At 35.4% G+C, this 24,039-nt stretch overlaps 2 protein-coding genes across 4 annotated transcripts; both read left to right on the top strand.

Annotated features, from left to right (window-relative positions):
• The first annotated feature begins 2,706 nt into the window (after nucleotides 1–2,706).
• Nucleotides 2,707–6,639, top strand: LOC114290269 (uncharacterized). Of its 3 annotated transcripts, XR_003638948.2 has the most exons (4): nucleotides 2,707–3,034; nucleotides 3,145–3,263; nucleotides 4,004–4,069; nucleotides 6,382–6,639. XR_003638948.2 is itself a non-coding variant. In XM_028234143.2 (3 exons), exons 1-3 carry the CDS (start codon nucleotides 2,859–2,861, stop codon nucleotides 6,399–6,401), a joined length of 315 nt encoding a protein of 104 aa, XP_028089944.1. In that variant the 5' UTR covers nucleotides 2,707–2,858; the 3' UTR covers nucleotides 6,402–6,639. The 3 variants fall into 3 exon arrangements, 2 of the variants coding, with proteins under 2 accessions (XP_028089944.1, XP_028089943.2); XM_028234143.2 differs by lacking the exon at nucleotides 4,004–4,069; XM_028234142.2 differs by lacking the exons at nucleotides 4,004–4,069; nucleotides 6,382–6,639 and adding an exon at nucleotides 3,433–3,673.
• A 4,783-nt stretch (nucleotides 6,640–11,422) lies between these two features.
• On the top strand, nucleotides 11,423–13,017 carry LOC114284134 (uncharacterized). The gene is made up of 2 exons (XM_082869319.1): nucleotides 11,423–12,742; nucleotides 12,824–13,017. The coding sequence occupies exon 1, from the start codon at nucleotides 11,449–11,451 to the stop codon at nucleotides 12,226–12,228; it is 780 nt and encodes a 259-aa protein (XP_082725445.1). The 5' UTR covers nucleotides 11,423–11,448; the 3' UTR covers nucleotides 12,229–12,742; nucleotides 12,824–13,017.
• The last annotated feature ends 11,022 nt before the right edge of the window (nucleotides 13,018–24,039 follow it).

Raw genomic sequence — 24,039 nt, 5'->3', positions numbered from 1 at the left:
GACAAATATTTAAACTTCACAAAGTATGGAAAAATTAATATATTGACAAATATAATTTACCACTATCATATGATAAATTAAATTTACGAAACTCATAAGACGAAATGTATTATATTTTATCATAAATATCATTTTTGTGATTTATTTTTTAATTTTTATCAATTAAATTATGACATGTATTTGTTATTAAGAACTTAGAGCACACAATTAATGATATAAGAATAATTTTTTTTCTTATATGTAACTGTGATAAAAATAAATAAAATTTAATTGACTCTAAATTATTTTTACTAAATATTCTAGATAAATTTTTTAGATTATTATTTAATTTTAAAAATTAGTTTTTGATTATTTATTTATATCCATACATAGCACGGCTAATTATGTTAATTATTATGAAATGTAAAGTGAGACATGTGGCCCCTAATACTATCTTACATCTCCTATAATTTGTAATTAATAATTACCCGATTATTTTATTTGAAATATCTACTAACACAGATCCTATGGACTGTAATTAACTCATAAATTCTGAGTTAAATTGTTTTTAGGGGAATTGACCAGTAAATCCCATTTTGTGGACTTGTAATCCATAAGGTCCTGAATGTTTTCTTAGTGACTGGGTGGTCCCTTAATTTGTTTGTTGACAATTTTGCCACTACTAGTGTTATTGATTGACATTTGTTGTGAGTTTGTATGGGATAAGGTGAATGGGTGTTTGTGTGTCACGCTGATCGAAAAAACACACTAATACTATTTTTAATTTAGTAAGTGTATAACACTCAAAACATGAGACGTGGGTTGTGACGTGAACACAAGTAATTTGACATTTTTTTTTTGGTTATGTGGATTGTGTCACGTAGTTTGACCATTTGTTTTCCAATTGCCATTTGTGACGTTTCGACGTGAACCTCACTGATTCCACCGATTCTGATTCTCAATCTCACCGATTCTGGTTCTCAATCTCACCGATTAACAGTTCTGGTTCTCAATCTCAATCTCAGTTCTGGTTCCACAGTTCTGGTTCCACACTGGTTTCATCGATTCTCGTTCCACAGTTCAGGTTCCACATTGGTTTCACCGATTCTCGTTCCATAGTTCTGGTTTCACCGATTCTCAATCTCAATCTCAGTTCGGGTAGCCGAAGGAGGAAAGAGGAGGATTCACATCACAGACGACCTAGACGACATCGTCGATGACGAAGAGGACGAAGCATGGAAACAATGGGGCAAAAAATCGCCACCACCAAGAGCCGAGTTCGACCCTCCTCCCATGGACTTCTCCATCATGCATTTGCCAGAGATACAGAACAAAATGCTCAAGCGCCAGTTAGGTCCAGTATTCGGCTTCATCAAACTCCGATTGGACGTTGAAACCACTCCGATTGGACGTTCCACAGTTCTGGTTTCACCGATTCTCAATCTCAATCTCAGTTCGGGTAGCCGAAGGAGGGAAGAGGAGGATTCACATCACAGACGACCTAGACGACATCGTCGATGACGATGAGGACGAAGCATGGAAACAATGGGGCAAAAAATCGCCACCACCAAGAGCCGAGTTCGACCCTCCTCCCATGGACTTCTCCAACATGGATTTGCCGGAGATGCAGAACGAAATGCTCAAGCGCCAGTTAGGTCTAGTATTCGGCTTCGTCAAGCTCCGATTGGACATTGAAACCACTCGGGTAATTGCAAATTCTAGTAGAGTGACGCTGATCGAAAAATCCTTGTCTCCCTTAATCAGCAGAGTGAACCAACAAACCTATCCCCAAACTTTGAAATTTTAGTGTACTGAAATTTCGCATTCACACGACTTGGGATTACACATACCAAATGTGACCAAAAACATCCCACCAAACATGCGAGGGTATTTTCGGCAACGAATCACCCATTCATGTTTAAAACAGGACCTGCCGGTAACAAATCACGCACAAACGGGACTTTGGAATCGAACAATTATTGTGTGGGCCAAATGGATCACATGTTCCTATGGTGGGACTTACTGATAAATTCCCCTTGTTTTTATTTATTTATTTTTTTATACATATTTATCCATTGTTTTGATAATGAGATATTTTAGTTTTTTTAATATATATATATATGTTTTGTATTTGTAGAATGACTGTTTGGTGTTGCCTATGTTTGGGAAGAGGGTTTGGGACTTTTTTGGCTAAAATAGTCACAAATAACAAAATAGACTTTTTAGTTCAATAAGACAAAATATCATATTCAACCCATAATCATTACATTCTTTCTCTCACAAAAAAGTCAAAAAAGTCAAAACCCTTCTCAAACCAAGCTTTTTAGCCCCAGGCTAAAATAGTCAAAAAAATCAAAAAGTTAAAAAACCTACCCACCTCCCAAACCAAGCCGTTATAAATTTATAATGATCCGCATAAATTTATCAATATGATAAATAATTGACATATTTAGATTATGTTTATAATTTTTGATTTTTTTTATTTCATTTAATTTTTTTTATATTAGTTTGTATTAAAATAAAATGCAAAAATTACAAATCATTAAAGTGTATTTTTTAAAAATATTTTTTATATTAATAAATTAATCATTAAAATTAAAACGAAGCTTATTATCATTAAATAAATCTAGTCTAGTCCATAAAACCAGCCCGTAAATTCTCCAAATATTTTTCCGTGGGACCCAAACCAAAAACAACCATAAAAGTCCATCATTATTGAGCCAAATCGAGTTGTAGTATTTGGGACCGGCCCATCTGGACTTCTAGTCTGATCATCATCACTCTCGCATCGCAGAAACAAGCTAGCTAGGGTTTAAGGCCTCTGGGTTTTGTCTGAAAAAGAATCAAGGAGAGGAGAGTTAAGCAAGCACGGGACAAAAATGGCGACCAACTCTGCAAGAAGGCTATTTCAGAGATCAACATCGTCCGCTAAAGCCTTCCTGAGTCGCAAAAGTCGAACCCAATCACCTCCAGTACCATCTAACCTCGGTGGACTCGCACCCTCCTCAATTTCTGCTCGCGTCTCTCGCCACCACCATTCCTTCTTCTCCACCAGGTAGGTACACACTTGTGTAGCCCTCTGAAAGATGTATATGTGAATGTGGTGGTTGTTTTTGGTAATTACGTAACTGATCTGAATTTTGGGGTTGTCAATGGTCAATGTAGGTTGCCAGTGGAGTTGGGTTGTGGAGAGTCATTGATGCCTCTTCACTCTGCTACTGCTTCTTCCTTGCTCAATTGTATGTTGTCTTCAACGGTTGGCCAATGGGGTTGTCTCTCCGTAGGTAATTAATTACCAAAAGTCTTTTCCATTTTGTTTGTTTCTCAGAGTTGTTCAATTCATATTGAAGAATGCTTATGGTCGTTGGTCATACACATACTATTTGTGTTGCCATTTGTTTTTGAAAGTTTTGTTTTATGAATAATCTCTTGTTATAAAGGGTTTTGCACTAGTTGACATTGATGAAACTGGATGGAACAGCACCAAATTGCAATCGCTTCTATTTGAACTTCATGTTTATCGTTCAAAGAAACTCAAGATAGAACCTCAAAAGGACATTATATTTTTTGGTGGGTTATGTAATTGTATGCATTTATTAATTTCATATATATATATATATGTATAGCTTCTGGTTAGCAATAATAAGGAGAATACAGACAAGGTAAGATTTCAATGGTAATTTTAATTTTCTATTAAAATTATTGTAATTTCTTAACTTAGGTGAGGATTATATATGCCATACACATGTTGCATCAGTATTCATCTGATGCCCAATTTGTGGGACCACAAAATCTTGTAACTTGATGATTTTTATTTGAATATTGTTGTGGCAACACTGTGAAGCGTTTGTGATTTGATTAGAAGAAACAAAGGCATATAAAACTTGAACATTCTTGAACTGAATGTTATCCATGTATGTGAATCGGCTTTCTTTTCAAGCAATGTAATTAGCACCGGCCTAACCTATCAAACCAATACCCTGGGCCAGTTCAATTATAGTCTGATCATTTAAGGATGTTGCAGGAACAAATTGATCGTATCTGCTATAATCTATCAGAGGCTTCTCCATAAATTGAGCTTGGTTTATTGGTAATGGGCTCCTTCTTCTTTTTAAAAAAGGGTTATCCAAGGGTTGAAACAACTATGTGATGGCTGAGATGTGTGCTGAGACGCTATCTTTTTTAAAAGCATCCAGATCAGATAGCTGGAGCAGATTGTTTTGCACAATGGAATTAGTCATTTAGTATGGTCATTGGTTTTTCACATTTAGTTGTTGTCTCTTCCTTAAGCTGAATGGGGCATCAAATTTAAGTTTTATGATCATATGAATTTGTAAGATATAGTTGTGCTTTCTCTGGATTTTTTTAGTGTACTTTTCTATTGATGCGCTTGAGTTCCGCATTGAGTTATAACAGCCCATAGTAGGCTGCACAACTTGAGTTTTTTCTAGAAATTGGATACACGATGTGAGAACATTTCCAATGAAGTCATATGGATTTGCAATTATCTATGAGTCATTATCTAGTTTGGTTCTGTTAAAGATCCAACAGTGTGGTGTTGTGTTCTCTTCACGTGTTGTTGCTGTTTGGTCTCTTTAAACATATTGCAATCTTCCTTTGAAATTACTCCATTAATACCACGGCACACACCTAGGAATGGCAACGGGGCGGGGCGGGGCGGGGCCGGGGATCGCACTCCCCGTCCCCGATCCCCGAAGCTACAAAACTCCCCGTCCCCGATCCCCGACGGGGAACCCATCACCCCCCCCCCCACCCCCGCCCCCAACGGGGATCGGGTTTCCCCGACCCCGGAAAATCCCCGTAGCTCCCTCAACATCATTTTCATCAATATCATTTTCCTCAACAACATCATCAACGGCAACATCATCAACCACAAAAAAATAAATAAAAAAAATAAAAATAATAATAATATGGAGACAAACATATTACAAACACAGTGATTTACACATACATGTATATACATAAATGGTGGGATCTGATCTTCTCAGATCTGAGATGTGAGATGTAAAATCTGCGGTGGTGTGGTGGAGATGGGATCTACTCAGATCTGCCCAGATCTGTCGTGGTAGGAACCGAAGTCGGAGTACGAAGGTTTGGCAGTGGCGCGGAGGAGGAGGAGGAGGCGGCGACGGAGGAGGGTGTGCGCACTGCTGCGGAGGAGGAGATGACGCCATCGCCACTGGGGAGAGGAGATCGCACCGTCGCCACTGCAAAGAGGAGATCGCACTCGCCACTGGAAAGAAGAGAGAGTGAGAGAAGATAAGAGAGAATGTAATATGTAAGTGAGAGAGAGTGTTGACCCAAACATATATCATATAATATATAATATATAATATTTAATATTTAAAAAGAGGGGCTGCTCCTGTGTTGTTCAACCAAACCAAGCCGTAAACATATATATATATATATATAATATAAATCGGGGCTAACGGGGCGGGGCCGGGGCAGGGGATGAAATGTGTATCACCGTCCCCGGCCTGAATGTCACCGGAGATTGAATTTCGAATACCATCCCCGTTCCCACGGGGATATTTTTCAGGGAAAAACCATTCTTATCGGGGACGGGGGGTCGGGTCCCCGTCGGGCCGGGTTCAAATTGCCATCCCTACACACGCCCTCAGAAAATGACTGATCCTGATTGGGCACAAATTCCTAGTGCCCAATGGTATAATCTCTAAATTAAGAGGATGTTTGGGATGATCTAAATAAGTATATTTTTTGATTTTTTATAAAAAGATGTACAAAAAAGTAGAGAGGTGATGTGACCCAAAAATGATAAAAAGATAAAAAAAAAGTAGAGGATGCCAAATAGTGCCTAACTTTTAGATTATCTTATAAGGGCATCTTGTGATCGATTGGCAAGATGATTGCATTTTTGAGGATATAGTCATGTTAGAAATTTGGTGCCTTTTCTATGGATGAGGAACAAGACATTATAGAAGACAGTGGGTGCAAAGATGGGAGATATTTGAGGAACCTGATAATAATGTGGAAGAACAGTTTTTAAGAACATTTATTTTTGGATAGTCTTTGGACTTTTTATTTTTGCTGTGTTGAGCTGCATGTCTTCTGTTTGTCACAGGAGATGCGTCAGACCAGGGAATTTTTTTTTTGGGTGATAGGTATAACACCAGATCCGGGGATGCATATTGTTAACTGATGGCCTGTAATTGTGAACATGGTGCTGTAACTCTTGGAGATTGAAATCTTTGAATTTTTTTGAGACGCATTTAAAAGGATTTGTATAAGTTCTGTGACATATCCAGATGATAACCTGTTCATTGTCATGTTCTTGTTTATCATTTGAATTTTTTAAGGGCTCGTATTTGGTATGAGGATCATTTATCAACATGATGTGGTTTTTCTTTTGTGTGGTGACAGGATTTGCAACTCCACTATAGCAGGGCCCTCAAGTTCAACATACTCGCTGATGTTGGCAATATTACCTCTGAAAGTAAACTTTTTCTTGTCTCCCTTCATCTCAGAATAAATTATTTGGACCTGCCAGAAAGAATACATTCTATTTTTGTAAGGAAGTGTGATGCTTGATTTTTGTATGCTCCTACAATTTTTTGATATTACACTGGAATGTAGGTTATTACTATGAAGGGGAATGGTATTTGGCTTATTATTTTTGTATGTTCCTTTCCTTGATGGCTAGTCATTCGTTGATGTTTTTAGACTTTATTTTAAATTCAACGGTTGGATCGATATAGTTGTTGGTACTTTTTGTATTTTGAGGATCATCAACTTTCTTCTTATGTGAATCGGGATTTAAGATGACCAATCGGTTCAGTGGTCCAAATAGCAATATCTTGATAGCAAGTATATGCTGGATATGAAGTGTGGGTAAGGCACAAGATATAAAAAAAATTTCCGGGTGCAAGAAAGCGAGGATTTACACAAAGAAACAAAAATGTGATGGAAATGGATGAAGCGGATGTGGTTTTACTATGATATAGCTTTGTGCATTTCTTCTTACATATACATTTTTGTAAATTTTAATTTTAATTTTTTTTTTTAATTTTGTGCTCGTCCCAGCGGTTTCCAAATTATAGCTTTCTAGTTTCAGGTATTTTTGTAATCAAACATTTGGGACCTGGTAGTGGCTTCTTGGGTGGTAAAACTGTTCATCGGAAAATTTGCGTGCACGCATGACATAGGGAGAACCGCTCAACCGGTCGTCGTCAAAATCGGAAAAATCAAGCAAAGTGGTTATTGTGCAAAATTTCGAAAACAGGGGAAAATAATTGACCTTAACAGGAAGCAGGACGCTTTGGATTTTTCTTTGGATGCAAGGGATGTGATGTGATGTGATGCAGCTGTCCAATTTTTCTGTAAGACCATGTTTGTTTGTCAGATTATGTTAGATAGAATTATGAACACGGTTGAATTGAGTGTGGAGATTAATAATGTGTTAGCATTAAGTTAGATATTTAAAATAAAATGTGTTTGATTGAGAAGTAATATGGTGGTATTAGTTGGTTGAGATTAAATCTATAAAATTATGTAAAATTGTTTATTGCATAAAAAGAGATTTTATTGAGTTTGATAAATAGAGGGTAAAATAGATTTTGCTTCAATCCTTCAATCCAAGGGGATTGGATTAGCAATCCCACCCCCTCCAAGGGAATTCTAATCCTACCCCCAAGTAGGATTTGTAGTCCTATGGAACCAAGTCCTATGGAACCAATAAACAACCAAACATGAGTCTGGTGAGACTCACGAGATTATTAATCTAATCTCACCATTCAAGAGGTCAAATAATCATGGCTTAAATTTTATTCTGATAAGCTATTTTGTCTTTAAAGTAATAAAATAAATTATTTCTTTTTAGCTTGGCTACAACAAATATTGAATTCTCAAAAAATATGAATTAGTCCTTGTAAGAAATGGTTTTGAAAAATATGATTTTTCCTTAACTTTGGTATATTTTTTAGGTGAGACCCGTACGCTAAAGTTGGCGGGTCTAAGTGGTAACGCATTCTATGCCGCGTTGTGATTTACTTGGTATGTTTGGTTGCTCAAAACCATTATCAGGTGAATGAAAAATTAAAGCCAAAATAACTCCATGAAAATGGTGTTTTTGGTGAAATTTCCTAAATATTTGGCTTAAGGCTTGCCCCATATTAATTTGGTAGGCAAATTTTGAGTGGGTTTATAAGGCCTGAGTTTGTAACTTGGGGGCCCTTTAGGGGCACCCCAAGTTTGTAGAAGGGAAAGGTTATGAGCAAATTTGGCTAGACCCATCGGATCCAAAAATAAACACACGCGTCGTTGTTCGTCAGGCTTGGGCTTGGGCTTGGGTGCGTGGTGTGAGGTTGGGTTGGGCTTGTCCGGCCGAATACTTATCTTTTTGGGCCAAAAATATTTGAATTTATTTTATTTATTTAGAAATAAAATCTGTCTGTTTTTTATTTCAAATTCTGGTTAGAAATAAAATTCAAATTTTGGTTTGCATCTCTTCAGAAATTCTGTACAGTATAAATTCAAATCTGTCTAGTTTAAGGGATGGTTTGGGATGATCTAAATAAGTGCACTTTTTGACTTTTTATGAAATATGGGTTGGATATGGATTGGGTTTGAAGTGATGTGTTAGATAAGTGATGTGTTAGAGAGGTGATGTGATTTAAATAAGATGATGTGACTTAAATATGATAGTGACTTTTTGACTTTTTTAGATGATGCCAAACAAGGCTTAAATTTTGTACAGTTTAATATATGTCCAACAGATCCGAATCTGTTCAAACCCAAAACAGTTTTATCTGTTTGTATGATATTCATTCTGAAGGTATGTCTTTTAGCGATTCTTTCCAAGTCGCTGCTTTAGAGGAAAAGTTACCACCGGCATGGAAAGATTTCAAAAATTATTTAAAACATAAACGCAAAGAGATGACTATGGATGAATTGATTGTAAGACTAATAATTGAGGAAGATAACCGTAAGGCTGAAAAGAGGAATGGTAAAAATCCCATTGAGTCCAAGGCTAATGTGGTTGCACAAGTGTACAAACTACATAACAAAAAGATGAAGTTTACTAGAGATGGTCCTAAATAAGGCGACAACAATGGCAATAAGAAGTTCAAAGGAAAATGCTAAAACTGTGGCAAGACTAGACATCGAGCTTCTAATTGCCGCCGCCCTAGGAAGGATCGCGGAAGTACAAGCAAGAAGACCACCAATCAAGCTAATGTGACAGAAGTAGATTATATCTTTGACGGGGTAAATGATATCAACCTCTCTCCTGTGGTGTCTGAGGCTAATTTGGTCGGAAATCCCAAGAAATGGTGGGTTAACATTGGGGCCAAGGTTTTGAAACCCGGACTGGACTGGACGGTTCAACCGGTGATCGGGTGAGATTCCGGTCCGGTTGGCCCTCTTAACCTGGTCAAGTGTAAAAATCGATGTATTTATTGAGAACCAGTGAAGCCCGCGGTTTAACCGGTGAACCCGTTCACGGGTTGATTGAACCGGGCTGGTTTGCTTGTATATATATAATTTTTTTTTTCAGATCTACTTTTATTTTCCGTTGCTAGTCTTCAAAGAGCAGCCATCTAGGGCTTTCTTCACATCTTCACATAGGTCTCTCTCCCTCTTTTAAGAGCAGCCGATCTGTCTCTCTGTTTTTTTTCACCATTAACAAATCAAGTTCTTAACTTTACACACATATTCGCACACCACTATTGCCAAAGAATCTCAGCCTCCAGCCTCCAGGTATTATTTTGATGGATCTTTGATCTCTTTTTTTGTTTTTTAGAAATTTTGGGTCTACTTGAAGGAAGGCTCTGTTTTTTGTTTTCCTTCATAGAAAATTACAAAAAAAAAAAAAAAAAAAAATCCTGTGTTCTTGTTGTTTGGGTCTATTTGATTTGATGTACTTCTTGTTATGAACTTTCAGTTTCCTATGAAAGGAAGAAGGAAAAATCAACTTTTGATAAAAAATAATAATAATAAAATAAATAATTAATTACAAATTACCAGTGTGAAAACACGATGCACACTGTGATTTTAAGCCAAATTTATGGTTCACCTTTATTTAGTAGAATGGGAATTATTCCTGACTATTCTCTCTTGTACACCAAATAATTAACTTTACTCCTCCAACCCCTGTTGTTTAGATTATATGCACTAAATTAATTGTTGGTATAGATAGATACAATGAAAAATTAATTGTCCTGCTGTTGCTGTTGTTGTTGTACATAGATTGAAAAATTTTGTCGCATGATATACTATATTAATTGTTTGATTTCCTTTTTCTTGTTTTGGATAGCCATGAATAATTATGATTATTTTCATTTTCTTATGACCTATTTTGCTGCATGCATCTAATAGTTAGAAGAAAATTAACTTTCAAATTTTCAAGTACACTTAATTTAATTATTGTATTGAATCTGATTTTTTTTTTTTTAATAATTTAGTCTCTGGCCAGAATAGGAGTATTTTTTTATTATGATTATTGTATTGTATTGTAATGAATCTTGCTTTCTGGAATTTTAATTTGAATATGAGTATTGTTTTTTCATTTTTCTTTTTTTCATTTGTTCTTATTCTACCTGGTAGTTGTGAGGGATGTCATCTGGCCAAAATTCAACAGCTAATTCCACCCAAGCCACAAGGGAAAAATCTGATATTGCATGGGCACATGTTATCGAGGGACGAGATGTCAATGGGAAGAAGACTTACTCATGTATGTATTGTGGGAAAACTATTAAAGGTGGAGGGATTAATAGAATGAACTAACATCTTGCAAAGAAGTCGGGTGAGGTTAGGCCATGTAAAAAAGTTTCCTCAGATATTCAATATCAAATGCATGAGTCTTTGAAAGCATTTGATGAAAAGAAGAAGCAAAGTGCAGAAAATTATGATGAATTAAATCCTTATGGTTTAGGTGGTTTTCAATTTGAGAGTGATGATGTTAATGTTAATGTTGATGATGAGGCTGATGAGGTTGTGGAAATAATTCCCCGGAACAATAAGGGTAGTTCAATCAATGAAGGAGCTGGAAGTGGGAATAAGAGTAGAGCACCAATGACACATAAAGGGAAAGGGAAGAAGCATGAACCAACAAAAATCGGTGATTATTTTGCACCAAGGACCACTCCGAGTTCTCAACCAACTATCAAAAGTGCCCTCCAAACTAAAGAAGCCATACATAGAGCACATATGATTGTTGGAAAATTCTTTTATGATACTTGTATTCCAATCAATGCTGTGAACTCCATTTATTTTCAGCCCATGTTTGATGCTGCAATTGCCATTGGTCCAGGATATAAGGTTCCTACTTACCATTAACTTCGAGTTCCTTTATTGAGAGACTCGAAAAAAGAGCTTCAATTGTATATTGACACTTTGAAGAGTTTGTGGGCTACGTGTGGATGTACTATTATGGGTGATTGTTAGACTGATGGTAGACAAAGAAATCTAATAAATTTTCTTGTGTATAGCCCTATGGGAATTGCTTTTGTGAAATTAATTGATGCCTCTGATGCTGTCAAAGATGCTATTCTTCTTTCTAAATTGTTTTCAGAGGTTATTGAGTGGGTGGGAGTGTTGAATGTTGTTCATATGGTGACAGATAATGGAGCAAATTATAAAGCTGCTGGAGGACTTGTAAATGCAACTTACAAATCTATAAATTGGTCTCCATGTGCAGCTCATTGCTTGAACTTAATCTTAAGTGAAATTTCCAAGATGAATCATGTGCATGAGCTTGCTATTAAGGCATCAACGGTGGCAAGGTACATATACAACCATTCATGGTTGTTAGCTCGGTTGAGAAAGAAGAAGAGTTGGATTGAAATTGTGCGCCTAGGAACAACGCGCTTTGCCACTACTTTCCTTGTATTGCATAGCATTCATGAGCATATGCATGATTTGAAAGCTTTGGTGACAAGTAAGGAGTTTGCAAGTTCAAGGTTTGCTAAAGAGAAGAATGGAAAGGATGCCATTGATATCATTTTAGATAAACTATTTTGGAAGGATTGCTTTATCACTGTTAAGATTGTTGAGCTACTTATGCGTCTTTTGCGTATTGCTGATGGAGATGAGAAACCGTCCATGGGGTATGTTTATGAAGGCATGTATAGGGCAATCAAAGGAATTAAAGATATTTTCAAGAGAAATAAAAGGTTGTATAGGCCTTACACAACAATCATTGAAACTCGTTGGGATAATCAATTGCGGAAGAATATACACGCGGCAGCTTATTGGTTGAATCCAGCTTTTTAATATGATCAAGCTTGATTTTGCAGAAAGCCAGAGGTTATGAATAGTGTACTTGATGTGATTGAAACTACAACCATATCAAGTAAAACGAAGCTTATGAATGAACTTAGATTGTTTCGAGATCGACAAGATAGTTTTGGAAGAGAGCTTGCCATTACTACATCTAAGAAAACACAGCCTGGTAATCGCCCCTTTTTTTTTAATAGTAATTATCATTATTATTTGATTTTGATTGGAATATTTTATCTCATTTATCTATTTCTTGTTTCTTTTTATTTGTTATAATATTTTTCTTTCTTTCTTGATAATAAGATGAATGGTGGAAGATGTTTGGACATAGTGCTCCAAATTTGCAAAAGTTGGCAATTCGAATTCTTAGTCAAACTAGCAGCTCTTCTGGGTGTGAAAGGAATTGGAGCGTCTTTGAACGCATACATACAAAGAAGAGGAATAGATTAGAACATCATAGGCTTAATGATCTTGTGTATGTTCATTACAACTTGCGATTGAAGAATAGGTGAATTAATCTTTCTCATATAGTAACTAATGGATTCTTTATTTTATTCGTTTATTTTGTCTTACAATTGAATCAATATAGGAGGTATTACAAAACAAGGAATTATGATCCCATTGACATTGAAAGCATTGACAAAACCGAGTTTTGGATTATTGAAGAAGAAAGACTAGAACAAGAGGAGCCTCCATTGCTTGATTATGATAAGCTCGAAAAAATGCTTTATGAAGAAGATGAGCCTCCACAATATAAGAGGCAATGTCATGGTCTATGAGATGGTTAGAAAATAATGTTTCATCATTATGCAACAATCTTTTTTATTTATCATTATCAAAATTATAGCTTAATGACTTTATTTTAACTATTGTAGATGATGTTGAGGATGATATGGAGGTAGAACTTCTTGGAGATGATATCGACTTGGGATCTTTTGGTGACTTGAACATTGATAATAGATCAACCAACCCGAGCTCTAGTGCAAATGCGAATGAGAATGATGATGATGATTGGCTAAATTATCGTCCCTAGAAGATTTAGGCAAAAATCAAAGATTGTTTGTGATGTTATGTTATGTTGTGTTGATTTTTATTTTTATTTTTAAGAATGATGTCATGTTGTAAACATCTTTTTACATTTGTTGCTTGAGGTTTATGTTTTATGTCGATACACTTTGGACTTACTTTTGTCTTTTTGTTAACTTGTGTTTTATGGATTGCTTTAATTGAATGCTTTCATAATTTTTATTATTATGATTGTTGTTTTTAACAGCTAAATTTTCATCTTTAATTTTATTTGTTGTTAGTATGTCAAGTGTTATGGCTTATATTTAGGATTTTTTTTTTAAATATAGGAAAACATCACTAAAAATATTTAAGAATTTCTTTTTTTAAAAAAAATAATTGAAAATTGAATATTTATATTGTTAATTTATATTTTTAAAAAAATTATTTATGACATAATTATGACGTCACGGTTCGATTCGGTTCAACCCGGCGGTTGAACTGGTGACCTGTCAACTCGATCATTTTTTCGGTTTACTCACCGGTCCGGTTTTTAAAACCTTGACTGGGGCAACTCGTCACATTTGTGCGGACAAAAATATGTTCACAACTTACAATGAGGTTGCAAATGGTGTACCACTTTTCATGGGAAATTCTTCTACTTCTACTATGACTGGACAAGGAAAGGTGATCTTGAATGTTAATCATATTATTTAATTTTGATGATGTCTAAAATATTATTTGTAACAATTTGAATTTTTTTAATGTATATTATTTGACACAAAATATTATCTTTTTAAAAATATATATATTGGTTAAATATTATAATAAAAATATTTTTGAAAACTTTACTATTCACTTTTTGAAAATTTAGGCTGATCACTATTCACTTTTTGACAAAATTAAAATTGATTAAAATGATTGATTGGTTGTATTATCTTGACAAATATGATATTAATGAGTTGTCTTCTTTTGACAAAAGTGATATATCCAAATGTGTAGTGGTAAGATATATTTAGTTTAAAATCTCTACAATATATACAATATTTTAAAGAGGGCATATATTTTCAGATCCATCATAAATATTATTAAAGAGATTTTTCTGTATGCAAATATTTGATTAGAACATTATATATATAATGCATATGATATAAATAGAATACATCACGTGCGTTATTAAACTTTTTACACTACATTGATTATATCATATCACACTACACTAAATTGATTATATCATATTATAATCAAACAAGAAGAAAAAGATGGAGTTATATATATATATATATATATATAGATGGAGCAAATCATTTGTTTGTTTAAAAGTTGTGAACTTTGTATTAAATTGTCTACAAAAACAGTGGCTCCATGTTTGAAAAAAATAAACAAAAGGAAAAGAAAAAATTAGCCTTACTTTTATCTTTTTAATTATTAACATTTGCTGACTATTTAAAATTAAGGAGTGTGCTTATGTAAGGCATGACGTCAGGAGCGTGCTTATGTAAGCCATGACGTCAGGAGCGTGCTTATGTAAGCCATGACGTCAGCAAGGAGCGTCCAACGGGTATATTTTTGTGTATAAATAGAAATGTTGTGTGTGGAGAAAAAATCAAGAACTTGAAGAGAAAATTTTCTTAAGCTTCAAAATTCTGAGTACATTGTATTCTGCTCTTTCACTTTCAGATCTAAGTCTAGCCCTTGTTCTTACACTTTCATATCTACTCTTTGTGAGAGAATTATTGTAAAAGTGGGTTCAAGTACCACTTATTCTTATTCCTTATTTTTGTGAGAGATTTTGTAAGGGTAAGGCATTTATTGTTGAGTGAGGCTCAATAGATAAGAGTAAGTCCTGTGCCAAATCCACAAGTTTGGTGGTGTATTTATTCAATTGATAGTAAAGAAATTCTCAAGGAGGTTCCTTGGGGAGTGGACGTAGGCCTGGCGTGCCGAACCACTATTAATCGTAGTGTTTGATTTTCTCTCCTTATCTCTCCTACTTTTATATTGATAATTATTATTCTGTTTTTTTTTTATTTATTAAAATTCTGAATATTGTGTTATTTTTAATATTGTGAAATTTTTAATAACCCAATTCATTGAAGATATCTGGGATAACATTGAAGATATTAGGGAAGGAACTGACCCTCAACAACGTACTGCATGTACCAGACATCCGAAAGAATTTAGTTTCTGGTTATTTGTTAATAAATTTGTATTAACAAAGAGTGGTGTACGGGAAGGAGATATTCGTCGCTGTCAGTACTCCTTGCGTCCAAGCTCCGTGTCTATCCGATCAACCTGAAAATACAACAGCAGTGAGCTTCCCGACGGTGTGTTCCCGGAAAACCCCTCCGACGGCCAAGTTAGCACACACTCTGAGAGAGGGAGAGAGAGAGGAGCTGAATCAATGTCAAAGTTTCTCTCACCAATTGATGTTCCATGCAGAGCATGGGGGGCGCAGTCATGCTTATATACTTTCTGCACTCATCTTTGCATCCATTCGTTTATTGACACGTGGAGTTGCTCTCCTATCTGTCAGCGCAAATTTAGCTAAACACCACCTAATCAAACCGCCAGTCGGCATTGGCGGGAATGGACAGCCCGGCGGAATTATCTCGACCTCCTTCGACCGAGCTACTTAACGAGCCCAACAGTGCCACTCGCTGAGCTCCATTACAACCGAACTTAGTAGCATTCCAGTACGGCCGAGCTCCAGACAGGTTAGGCCGGTCCGAGGGAGACCGATTTCAACGAGCAAACAATGCGAACCGGGCTAGTAGAGAAGTTATCCCGGCCAAATCGCACCTGGGCTTTAACCGAGCGCACTGCACCTGGATTGTCCCAGCGTAGCTCGGCCCAAACATGCTCGGACCAATTTTAGCCCGGTCATTACCACGGTCCAATGCCAGATTATGAAATCTCCCTCACAAGTGGTATGCATGTTAGTAAGGGATACATGAGTGATGGTCTTTTCAAGTTGAATGTAATGATGGTTGTACCGAAACTTGCAATTAATAATAATAACACATCTTTTGCTTATATTCTTGAGTCGAATTTATGGCATGGTAGATTATGACATATGAATTTTGATGCTTTGCGTAGATTAATTGGTTTGGATTATCTACCAAAGTTTAAAATTGATCCTAATCACAAATGTGAGATTTGTGTAGAAGCGAAACTAACTAAGGTTCCATTTAAATCGGTTGAAAGAAAAACCGAACCTCTAGAATTAATTCATACTGATGTATGTGATCTAAAATTTGTTCAAACTAGAGGAGGCAAAAAGTATTTCATAACATTTATCGATGATTGCACAAGATATTGTTATATATACTTACTTAGAAGTAAAGATGAAACCTTAGAAACATTTAAACTCTACAAAACTGAAGTTGAAAATCAACTTGGTAAAACCATTAAAATGGTTAGAAGTGATAGGGTGGTGAATATAATGCACATTTAAATGAATTTTGTGCACAACATGACATTATTCATCAAATTGCTGCACCTTATTCTCCACAGCAAAATGGAATTGCTAAAAAAAAGAATAGAACCCTTAAAGAAATGATGAATGCCATGTTACTAAGTTCAGGCTTATCGTAAAACTTATGGGGGGAAGCAATATTGTCTGTTAATTATGTTCATAACAGAATACCCCACAAGAAAACCAACAGTACTCTTTATGAATTATGGAAAGGTCGACCACCTTTCTATAAATACTTAAAAGTGTGGGGATGTTTGGCAAAAGTTAAAGTTTCTGTTCTGAAAAAGACAAAGATAGGACCAAAACACAGTAGATTGTGTGTTTATTAGTTATGCTCAGAATAGTAGTAAATATCGGTTTCTGACTTATAAATCAAAAATACCTGATATAAATGTGAATATTATTATAGAGTCAAGGAATGCTGTGTTTTTTGAACATGTCTTTCCTCACAAGAAAGAACAGGAATTAAATTTACAGAAAAGAAATTATGATTGTACACAAAGTCAAGAGACTAATGACAATCAAACACAAAAGACTAGTAATGGTCTCGACCAGCAGGATTTAATTGATGATGAACCAAAACGAAGTAAGAGAGTAAGAACATCAAAATCTTTTGGTCTAGATTTTCTAACAAACCTGTTAGAAAATGAACCTCAAAGCTTTAAGGAAGTAATGACAGGTCCTGAAGTACTTTTGTGGAAAGAGGCTGTTAATAATGAAATTGAATCCATTATACAAAATCATACTTGGAAATTGGTGGATCTTCCACCCGGTTCTAAACCTCTTGGATATAAATGGATATTTAAGAGAAAAATGAAAACAGATGGTTCAATAGACAAGAATAAAGCAAGACTTGTGGTAAAAGGTTATAGACAAAAGGAATGTCTGGACTATTTTGACACATATTCTCCTGTGACAAGAATAACATCCATTTGCATGCTTATTGCTATTGCAGCATTGTATAATTTAGAAATACACAAATGAATGTTAAGACAACTTTCTTAAACGGTGATCTAAATGAAGATATCTATATGGAGTAACCCGAAGGGGTTGTAGTGCCAGGGCAAGAAAAGAAAGTTTGTCGGCTTGTAAAATCTCTTTATGGATTAAAACAAGCGCTTAAGCAATGTCATAAAAAATTTGATCATGATATGCTTACTAATGGGTTTAAGATAAACGAATGTGACAAGTGCATCTATGTTAAAAACACTGATCAAGGATATGTCATAGTTTGTCTTTATATGGATGACATACTTATCATTGGAAGCAATCAAAATATGATCAAATTAGCTAAGCAAATGCTGAACAAAAGATTTGATATGAAAGATATGGGGGTTACAGATGTAATATTATGAATGAAAATTACTAAAATATCTGACAGATATGCATTATCTCAATCACATTATATTGAGAAAATTCTTGGTAAATTTATCAAGGATGATATGAATGTAGCTAGAACACCTGTAGAGATCAGCCTTTATTTATCAAAAAATAAAGGTGATGCAGTGTCTCAGTTAAATACTTCTAAATCATTGGAAGCTTAATGTACCTAATGAATTGTACTCGTCCTGATATAGCTTATGCTGTCAGTAAATTGAGTAGGTATACTAGTAACCCTAGAGAAGACTATTGGAAAGCAATCATTCGGGTTCTTAGATATCTAAGGTTTATCTGTGATCATGGTTTGAACTTTACTCGATATCCAGCAGTACTCGAAGGTTATTGTGATGCCAATTGGATATCGGATACTAAAGATTCAAAATCCACTAGTGGATATGTCTTTACTCTGGGAGGCGTTGCTATTTCTTGGAAATCCATAAAACAAACATGCATCGCACGATCCACAATGGAATCTGAGTTCATTGCTTTAAACAAAGTAGGAGAAAAGCAGAATGACTTCGTTACTTCTTAGAAGACATTCCAATATGGCCAAAACCTGTGCCAGCTATCTGTATTCATTGTGATAGTCAATCTGCAATGAGTAGGGCACAAAATTATATGTATAATGGTAAGTCACAACATATTCATCATCGACATAATACCGTAAGACAATTTCTCTCAAATGGAATAATCTCAATAGATTATATAAAATCTAAAGAAAATATTGCGGATCTGTTAACAAAAGGTTTGACAAAAGACCAAGTGTATAGTTTATCGAAGGGGATGGGATTAAAGCCTATTACATAAGAGTCATCATAATGGTAACCCTACTTATATGACTGGAGATCTCAAGAACTAAGTTCAAATGGACAACTAAGTTATGTGTGGCTCACCAGAAATTACCACGGGATTTGAAATTCCCTACCCATTCCTATAATGAGAGTGATATCCGCAACATATGTTGTATGCAGGGGTCTAAGGATAAGTTTTGCTTTTAATAATTACTTATATCTTGATTTAGGCATAAAATCAAGACGAGTATAAGAGATACTCACAATAAGTATCACCTATATAAGTGTCGAACTGGGGCTGGTTATATTATTCTCCCAAACACGGAGATTACACGGAATGGGGCGAATTTCGTCAGAGGGGCCTCTGCGCTAACCAGGACAACGAAGACTATTGGAAAGCAATTATTTGGGTTCTTAGATATCTAAGGTTTATCCGTGATCATGGTTTGAACTTTACTCGATATCCAGCAGTACTCGAAGGTTATTGTGATGCCAATTGGATATCGGATACTAAAGATTTAAAATTCACTAGTGGATATGTCTTTACTCTGGGAGGCGTTACTGTTTCTTGGAAATCCATAAAACAAACATGCATCGCACGATCCACAATGGAATTTGAGTTCATTGCTTTAAACAAAGCAGGAGAAAAGCAGAATGACTTCGTTACTTCTTAGAAGACATTCCAATATGGCCAAAACCTGTGCCAGCTATTTGTATTCATTGTGATAGTCAATCTGTAATAGGTAGGGCACAAAATTATATGTATAATGGTAAGTCACAACATATTCATCATCGACATAATACCGTAAGACAATTTCTCTCAAATGGAATAATCTCAATAGATTGTATAAAATCTAAAGAGAATATTGCGGATCCGTTAACAAAAGGTTTGACAAAAGAACAAGTGTATAGTTTATCGAAGGGGATGAGATTAAAGCTTATTACATAAGAGTCATCATAATGGTAACCCTACTTATATGATTGGAGATCTTAAAAACTAAGTTCAAATGGACAACTAAGTTATGTGTGGCTCACCAGAAATTACCACGGGATTTAAAATTCCCTACCCATTCCTATAGTGAGAGTGATATCCGCAACATATGTTGTATGCAGGGGTCTAAGGATAAGTTTTGCTTTTAATAATTACTTATATCGTGATTTAGGCATAAAATCAAGACGAGTATAAGAGATACTCACAATAAGTATCACCTATATGAGTGTCAAATTGGAGCTAGTTCTATGAGAATGAAAAGACTAAATTCTCTAAAAAACACTTATGAACAACCATGAGCGTTCAAGGCCAAAATGAACACAATTGTGAGAACCACGATGTGTCAAAAGATATTTTGTGTGAAATCTATTGTCTTGACTTACACAAACGGCTGAACAATTCAAGGCATTGCGTCCATTGGTTAGCTAGTAAGTCCGAAAGCTACTTATCCTGATGCAAGATATTTTCAATTTATACTCTTTCGACAAATTCTACATATTGTTACATTTCCGTTGTCATCAAATTCCATTCATGCGGGGGATTGTAAGAAATGGTTTTGAAAAATATGATTTTTTCTTAACTTTGGTCTATTTTTTAGGTGGGACCCATACGCTAAAGTTGGCGGGTCTAAGTGGTAATGCGTTCTATGCCGCGTTGTCATTCACGTGATATATTTGGTTACTCAAAACCATTATCGGGTGAATGCGAAATTGAAGACAAAGATAGCTCCATGAAAATGGTGTTTTCGATGAAATTTCCTAAAGGTTTGGTTTAAGACTTGTCCCACATTGATTTGGTGGGCAAACTTTGAGTGAGTTTATAAGGCATGGGTTTGTAACTTGGGGAGGGCCCCAAGGAGCACCCCAAGTTTGTAGAAGGGAGAGGTTATGACCAAATTGGGCTAGACTCATAGGACCCAAAAATAAACGCGCGCGCGAGCTGGGCTAGGCCTGGGCTTGGGCGGGGGTGCGTGGTGTGAGGTTGGGTTGGGTTTGTCTGGCCCAATACTTATCTTTTTGGGCCAAAAATATTTGAATTTAATTTTTTTTTTTTAGAAATAAAATCTCTTCATTTTTTATTTCAAATTCTGGTTGGAAATAAAATTTAAATTTTCGTTTGCACCTCTTCAGAAATTCTGTACAATTTAAATTCAAATCAGTGTAGTTTAAATTATGTACAGTTTCATATCTGTCCAACAGATCCGAATCTATTCAAACCCAAAATAGTTTTATCTGTTTGAAAATCAAACCAAATCTGTTCGAATAGGTACCATACATGTTCATTCAAATATGTACAACCACGAAATCATCTATAAATAAGACATGCCATCATTTGAATTTTAGATACACAATTTTCGTTCTTCTCTGCTGCAATAAATCTCTGCATTTTGCTGTATTAAATTTCTGTGAGAAAAAGTGTACACACAAAGTGTGTTCGTTATGTGAATAATTTGTAGTGCTGCAATTATTCGTAGTTGATCATTTTATCTTGTGAGACAGACGTTCACAATCTGAAAGCACCGTGGAGAGAACGAATATGTCTTAAGGATACAGTGTAAAACACTGGACTTGATCAAAAATTTGCTCGACAAATAAATAAGGTAAGTATTTAATTTACTTTCAATTTATTTATTTATTTATATCAGATTTTGATTTTGTTTTTGTAACAAAATTAAAAATCTGTTATGTTTTATTTATTTATTTTATATTCTAATTTGATTTTTGTAATCAAACAAACTCTTTCATTTCCTTTATTTCTTCTGTATTTCGTTTTTTGTTAAGTACACAAACAAAATTTATTTTTTAAATACAGTGAAGATTATCCACCAGTCCTTTATTCACTCATTTCTTGGAACTTCTTTGTCTTTTTTGATAGTCAACCTTTCCAACAAGCTTCAAAATTTCCTGGGCTACTAATTGCGGCCAACCAAAATATAAGGCTTAGATAGTCCGTAATTCTCATGTCAACTCTTGTTATTATTTTACACTCCGTTAGTTAGACATATATATATATATATAGTTTTATAGAAAACGTTTTTTCAATGCACTAAAAGTTGGTGGTAGTTGAGGTGGAGGTATTGGATACTAGTGGTGGTGACAACAATAGTAGTGGTGTGGTAGTTGTAACGACAACTGTCATAACCCAAACCCGCCCCTATAGGTATAGTGTCGTAACCATCCAGTAATTTGCGATTACCGAAGGCCTAACTGAACAAAACAATTGAATGGGGCTAGCAGAAGCTAATATATAAAAGTAAAATGTCCAACGAGCTGTGAACTTATACAAGACAAAAACGTAGCTATATATTTATATATATATATACACATATACGTCCAAGCATTACAAGTTTCTTATAATTACATCACAACCAAAAGGGATAAGTCATTCCCATCAACAACAACTATAACACCAATGACAACTAGTCACAAGTGTGTGGGAGTGCCAAAAGAGGTAATCACTGGGTTAGCCCATGCTCCAATAGATGGGAACCTCGACGAGAGACGCAAAAGGTGGTTTGATCAAAACAGAGGCAAGATTGTCTGCTACGTTCCCTCCTGAACTAGATTACCTACATATACATATATACAAAACATGAGCTAAAGCCCAGTGAATAACAACTGAGTAAAAAGGTTCTGAATGACGAACATGATGTAAAATAAAGTATATACTGAACATGTTCGTATCACAAGTGAGAGGCATGATATGACACGTAGTATATCCAAAAGTAATAAATACAGGCGGCCTAGACAGCAACATGCGGTCAAAAAGACTGAACATGAGGTTATGAAGATCGAATAGGCTGCCATGAAAATCAAATAGACGGCCATGAAGACCAGAGATCAGATATGATAGTCAACACCATATTAAACAGGAGTTCCATGAAATGAAACTGACAGAACTGTGATCATATGAATAGGTGCCAGGGTCATCACAGTAAACAATGAAAACTGAGATAGAATTATCATTCATTAACATAAGAAACATATCGGAGTAATGTATAAATTCGAAGCAGAGAAAAGATAATTTAAAATAAACATATTTTTACAGTAGTGTTACTCACAGTGGGTTCCGTGATGTAGGTGACTGGAACGTGGTGTTTGATCTATATAGACAGATATAAATGTAGAATACTTAATTGTCATACATTCAACTTATTAGTTCCATTACTTTGGAATTGATTAATCTAAACGCCTTTTAATTCATTAGTTTAAGCAATATAAATGGATGGCAATTACAGATGCAAAACACGTTAACAGAGGCCCGGAAGCGGGGTAAACGAAGTAGAAAAGTAAAAGTGGCCCAGGCAAACTGCCGTACGTGCGGACTCCCTTAGCCGTATGTATGGGACTTCCACTGCACGTGCACTGGTAGGTGCTTTTATTTCAGAACCGCACCTTTTTCTCACCTGTTTTCCGCACGTGCGGGCCTACTAGCCTCACGTGCGCCACTGCTCTCTTGCACGTGCGGGCTCCATTGCCGCACGTGCGGTTCTGGGTGTTCTAGAACCGAGTTTTTGTCTTGTTTTTGGAACTTCAAACCACCAAAAATCAAACCCAAATTCACTTAAATCAAGGACCAAAAATTAAGAAATATGGTATAAAAACAATTACCAAGAGTAGGACTTAAAATTCAAACATCAAATCCCTTAATCTCATAAACACCTTAAAGATTAAGGAGGGAAGGCACATGGTAATTCTGTGTCTCAACAAAACCACAAAAATATGACTTAAATTCATATAAAACCATAGGAATGAGCAAGGTGATGGAATAAATGCAAGGTTATGGGACAATCCCTCTTATTAGGGTCTCTAGCTCAACTTACACCACTCAATGCCTCACACACTCTTCAAATTCCATAAATTCAAGATGAAAATTGATCTTATGCAAGGAATTAAGAAGAATTTGTTTACCTTAATGGGTTAATTGATGAAGTTGTCTCAAATTCTCTCATTCTTCTTCTTGATCACTCATACAAGCTCAAACTCTAGAACACTCTCACACACACTCTCTCTCTTTCTCTCTCTTCTAATTGAGGTCACACACATATATATAATCACATCTCTAGTTAAATTTAGTTTAATTAAGTGAGAGCCTCCTTACCTACATTAACTAGTTAATTAGTTAATTAAATTATTACTTGACCTAATTAAGGTGTGACA

This window comes from Camellia sinensis, chromosome 1 (genome assembly GCF_055761805.1).
Source record: "Camellia sinensis isolate YWXY chromosome 1, ASM5576180v1, whole genome shotgun sequence".
Classification (NCBI taxonomy): Eukaryota; Viridiplantae; Streptophyta; class Magnoliopsida; order Ericales; family Theaceae; genus Camellia; species Camellia sinensis.
This window is presented reverse-complemented; position numbering and strand designations above follow the sequence as displayed.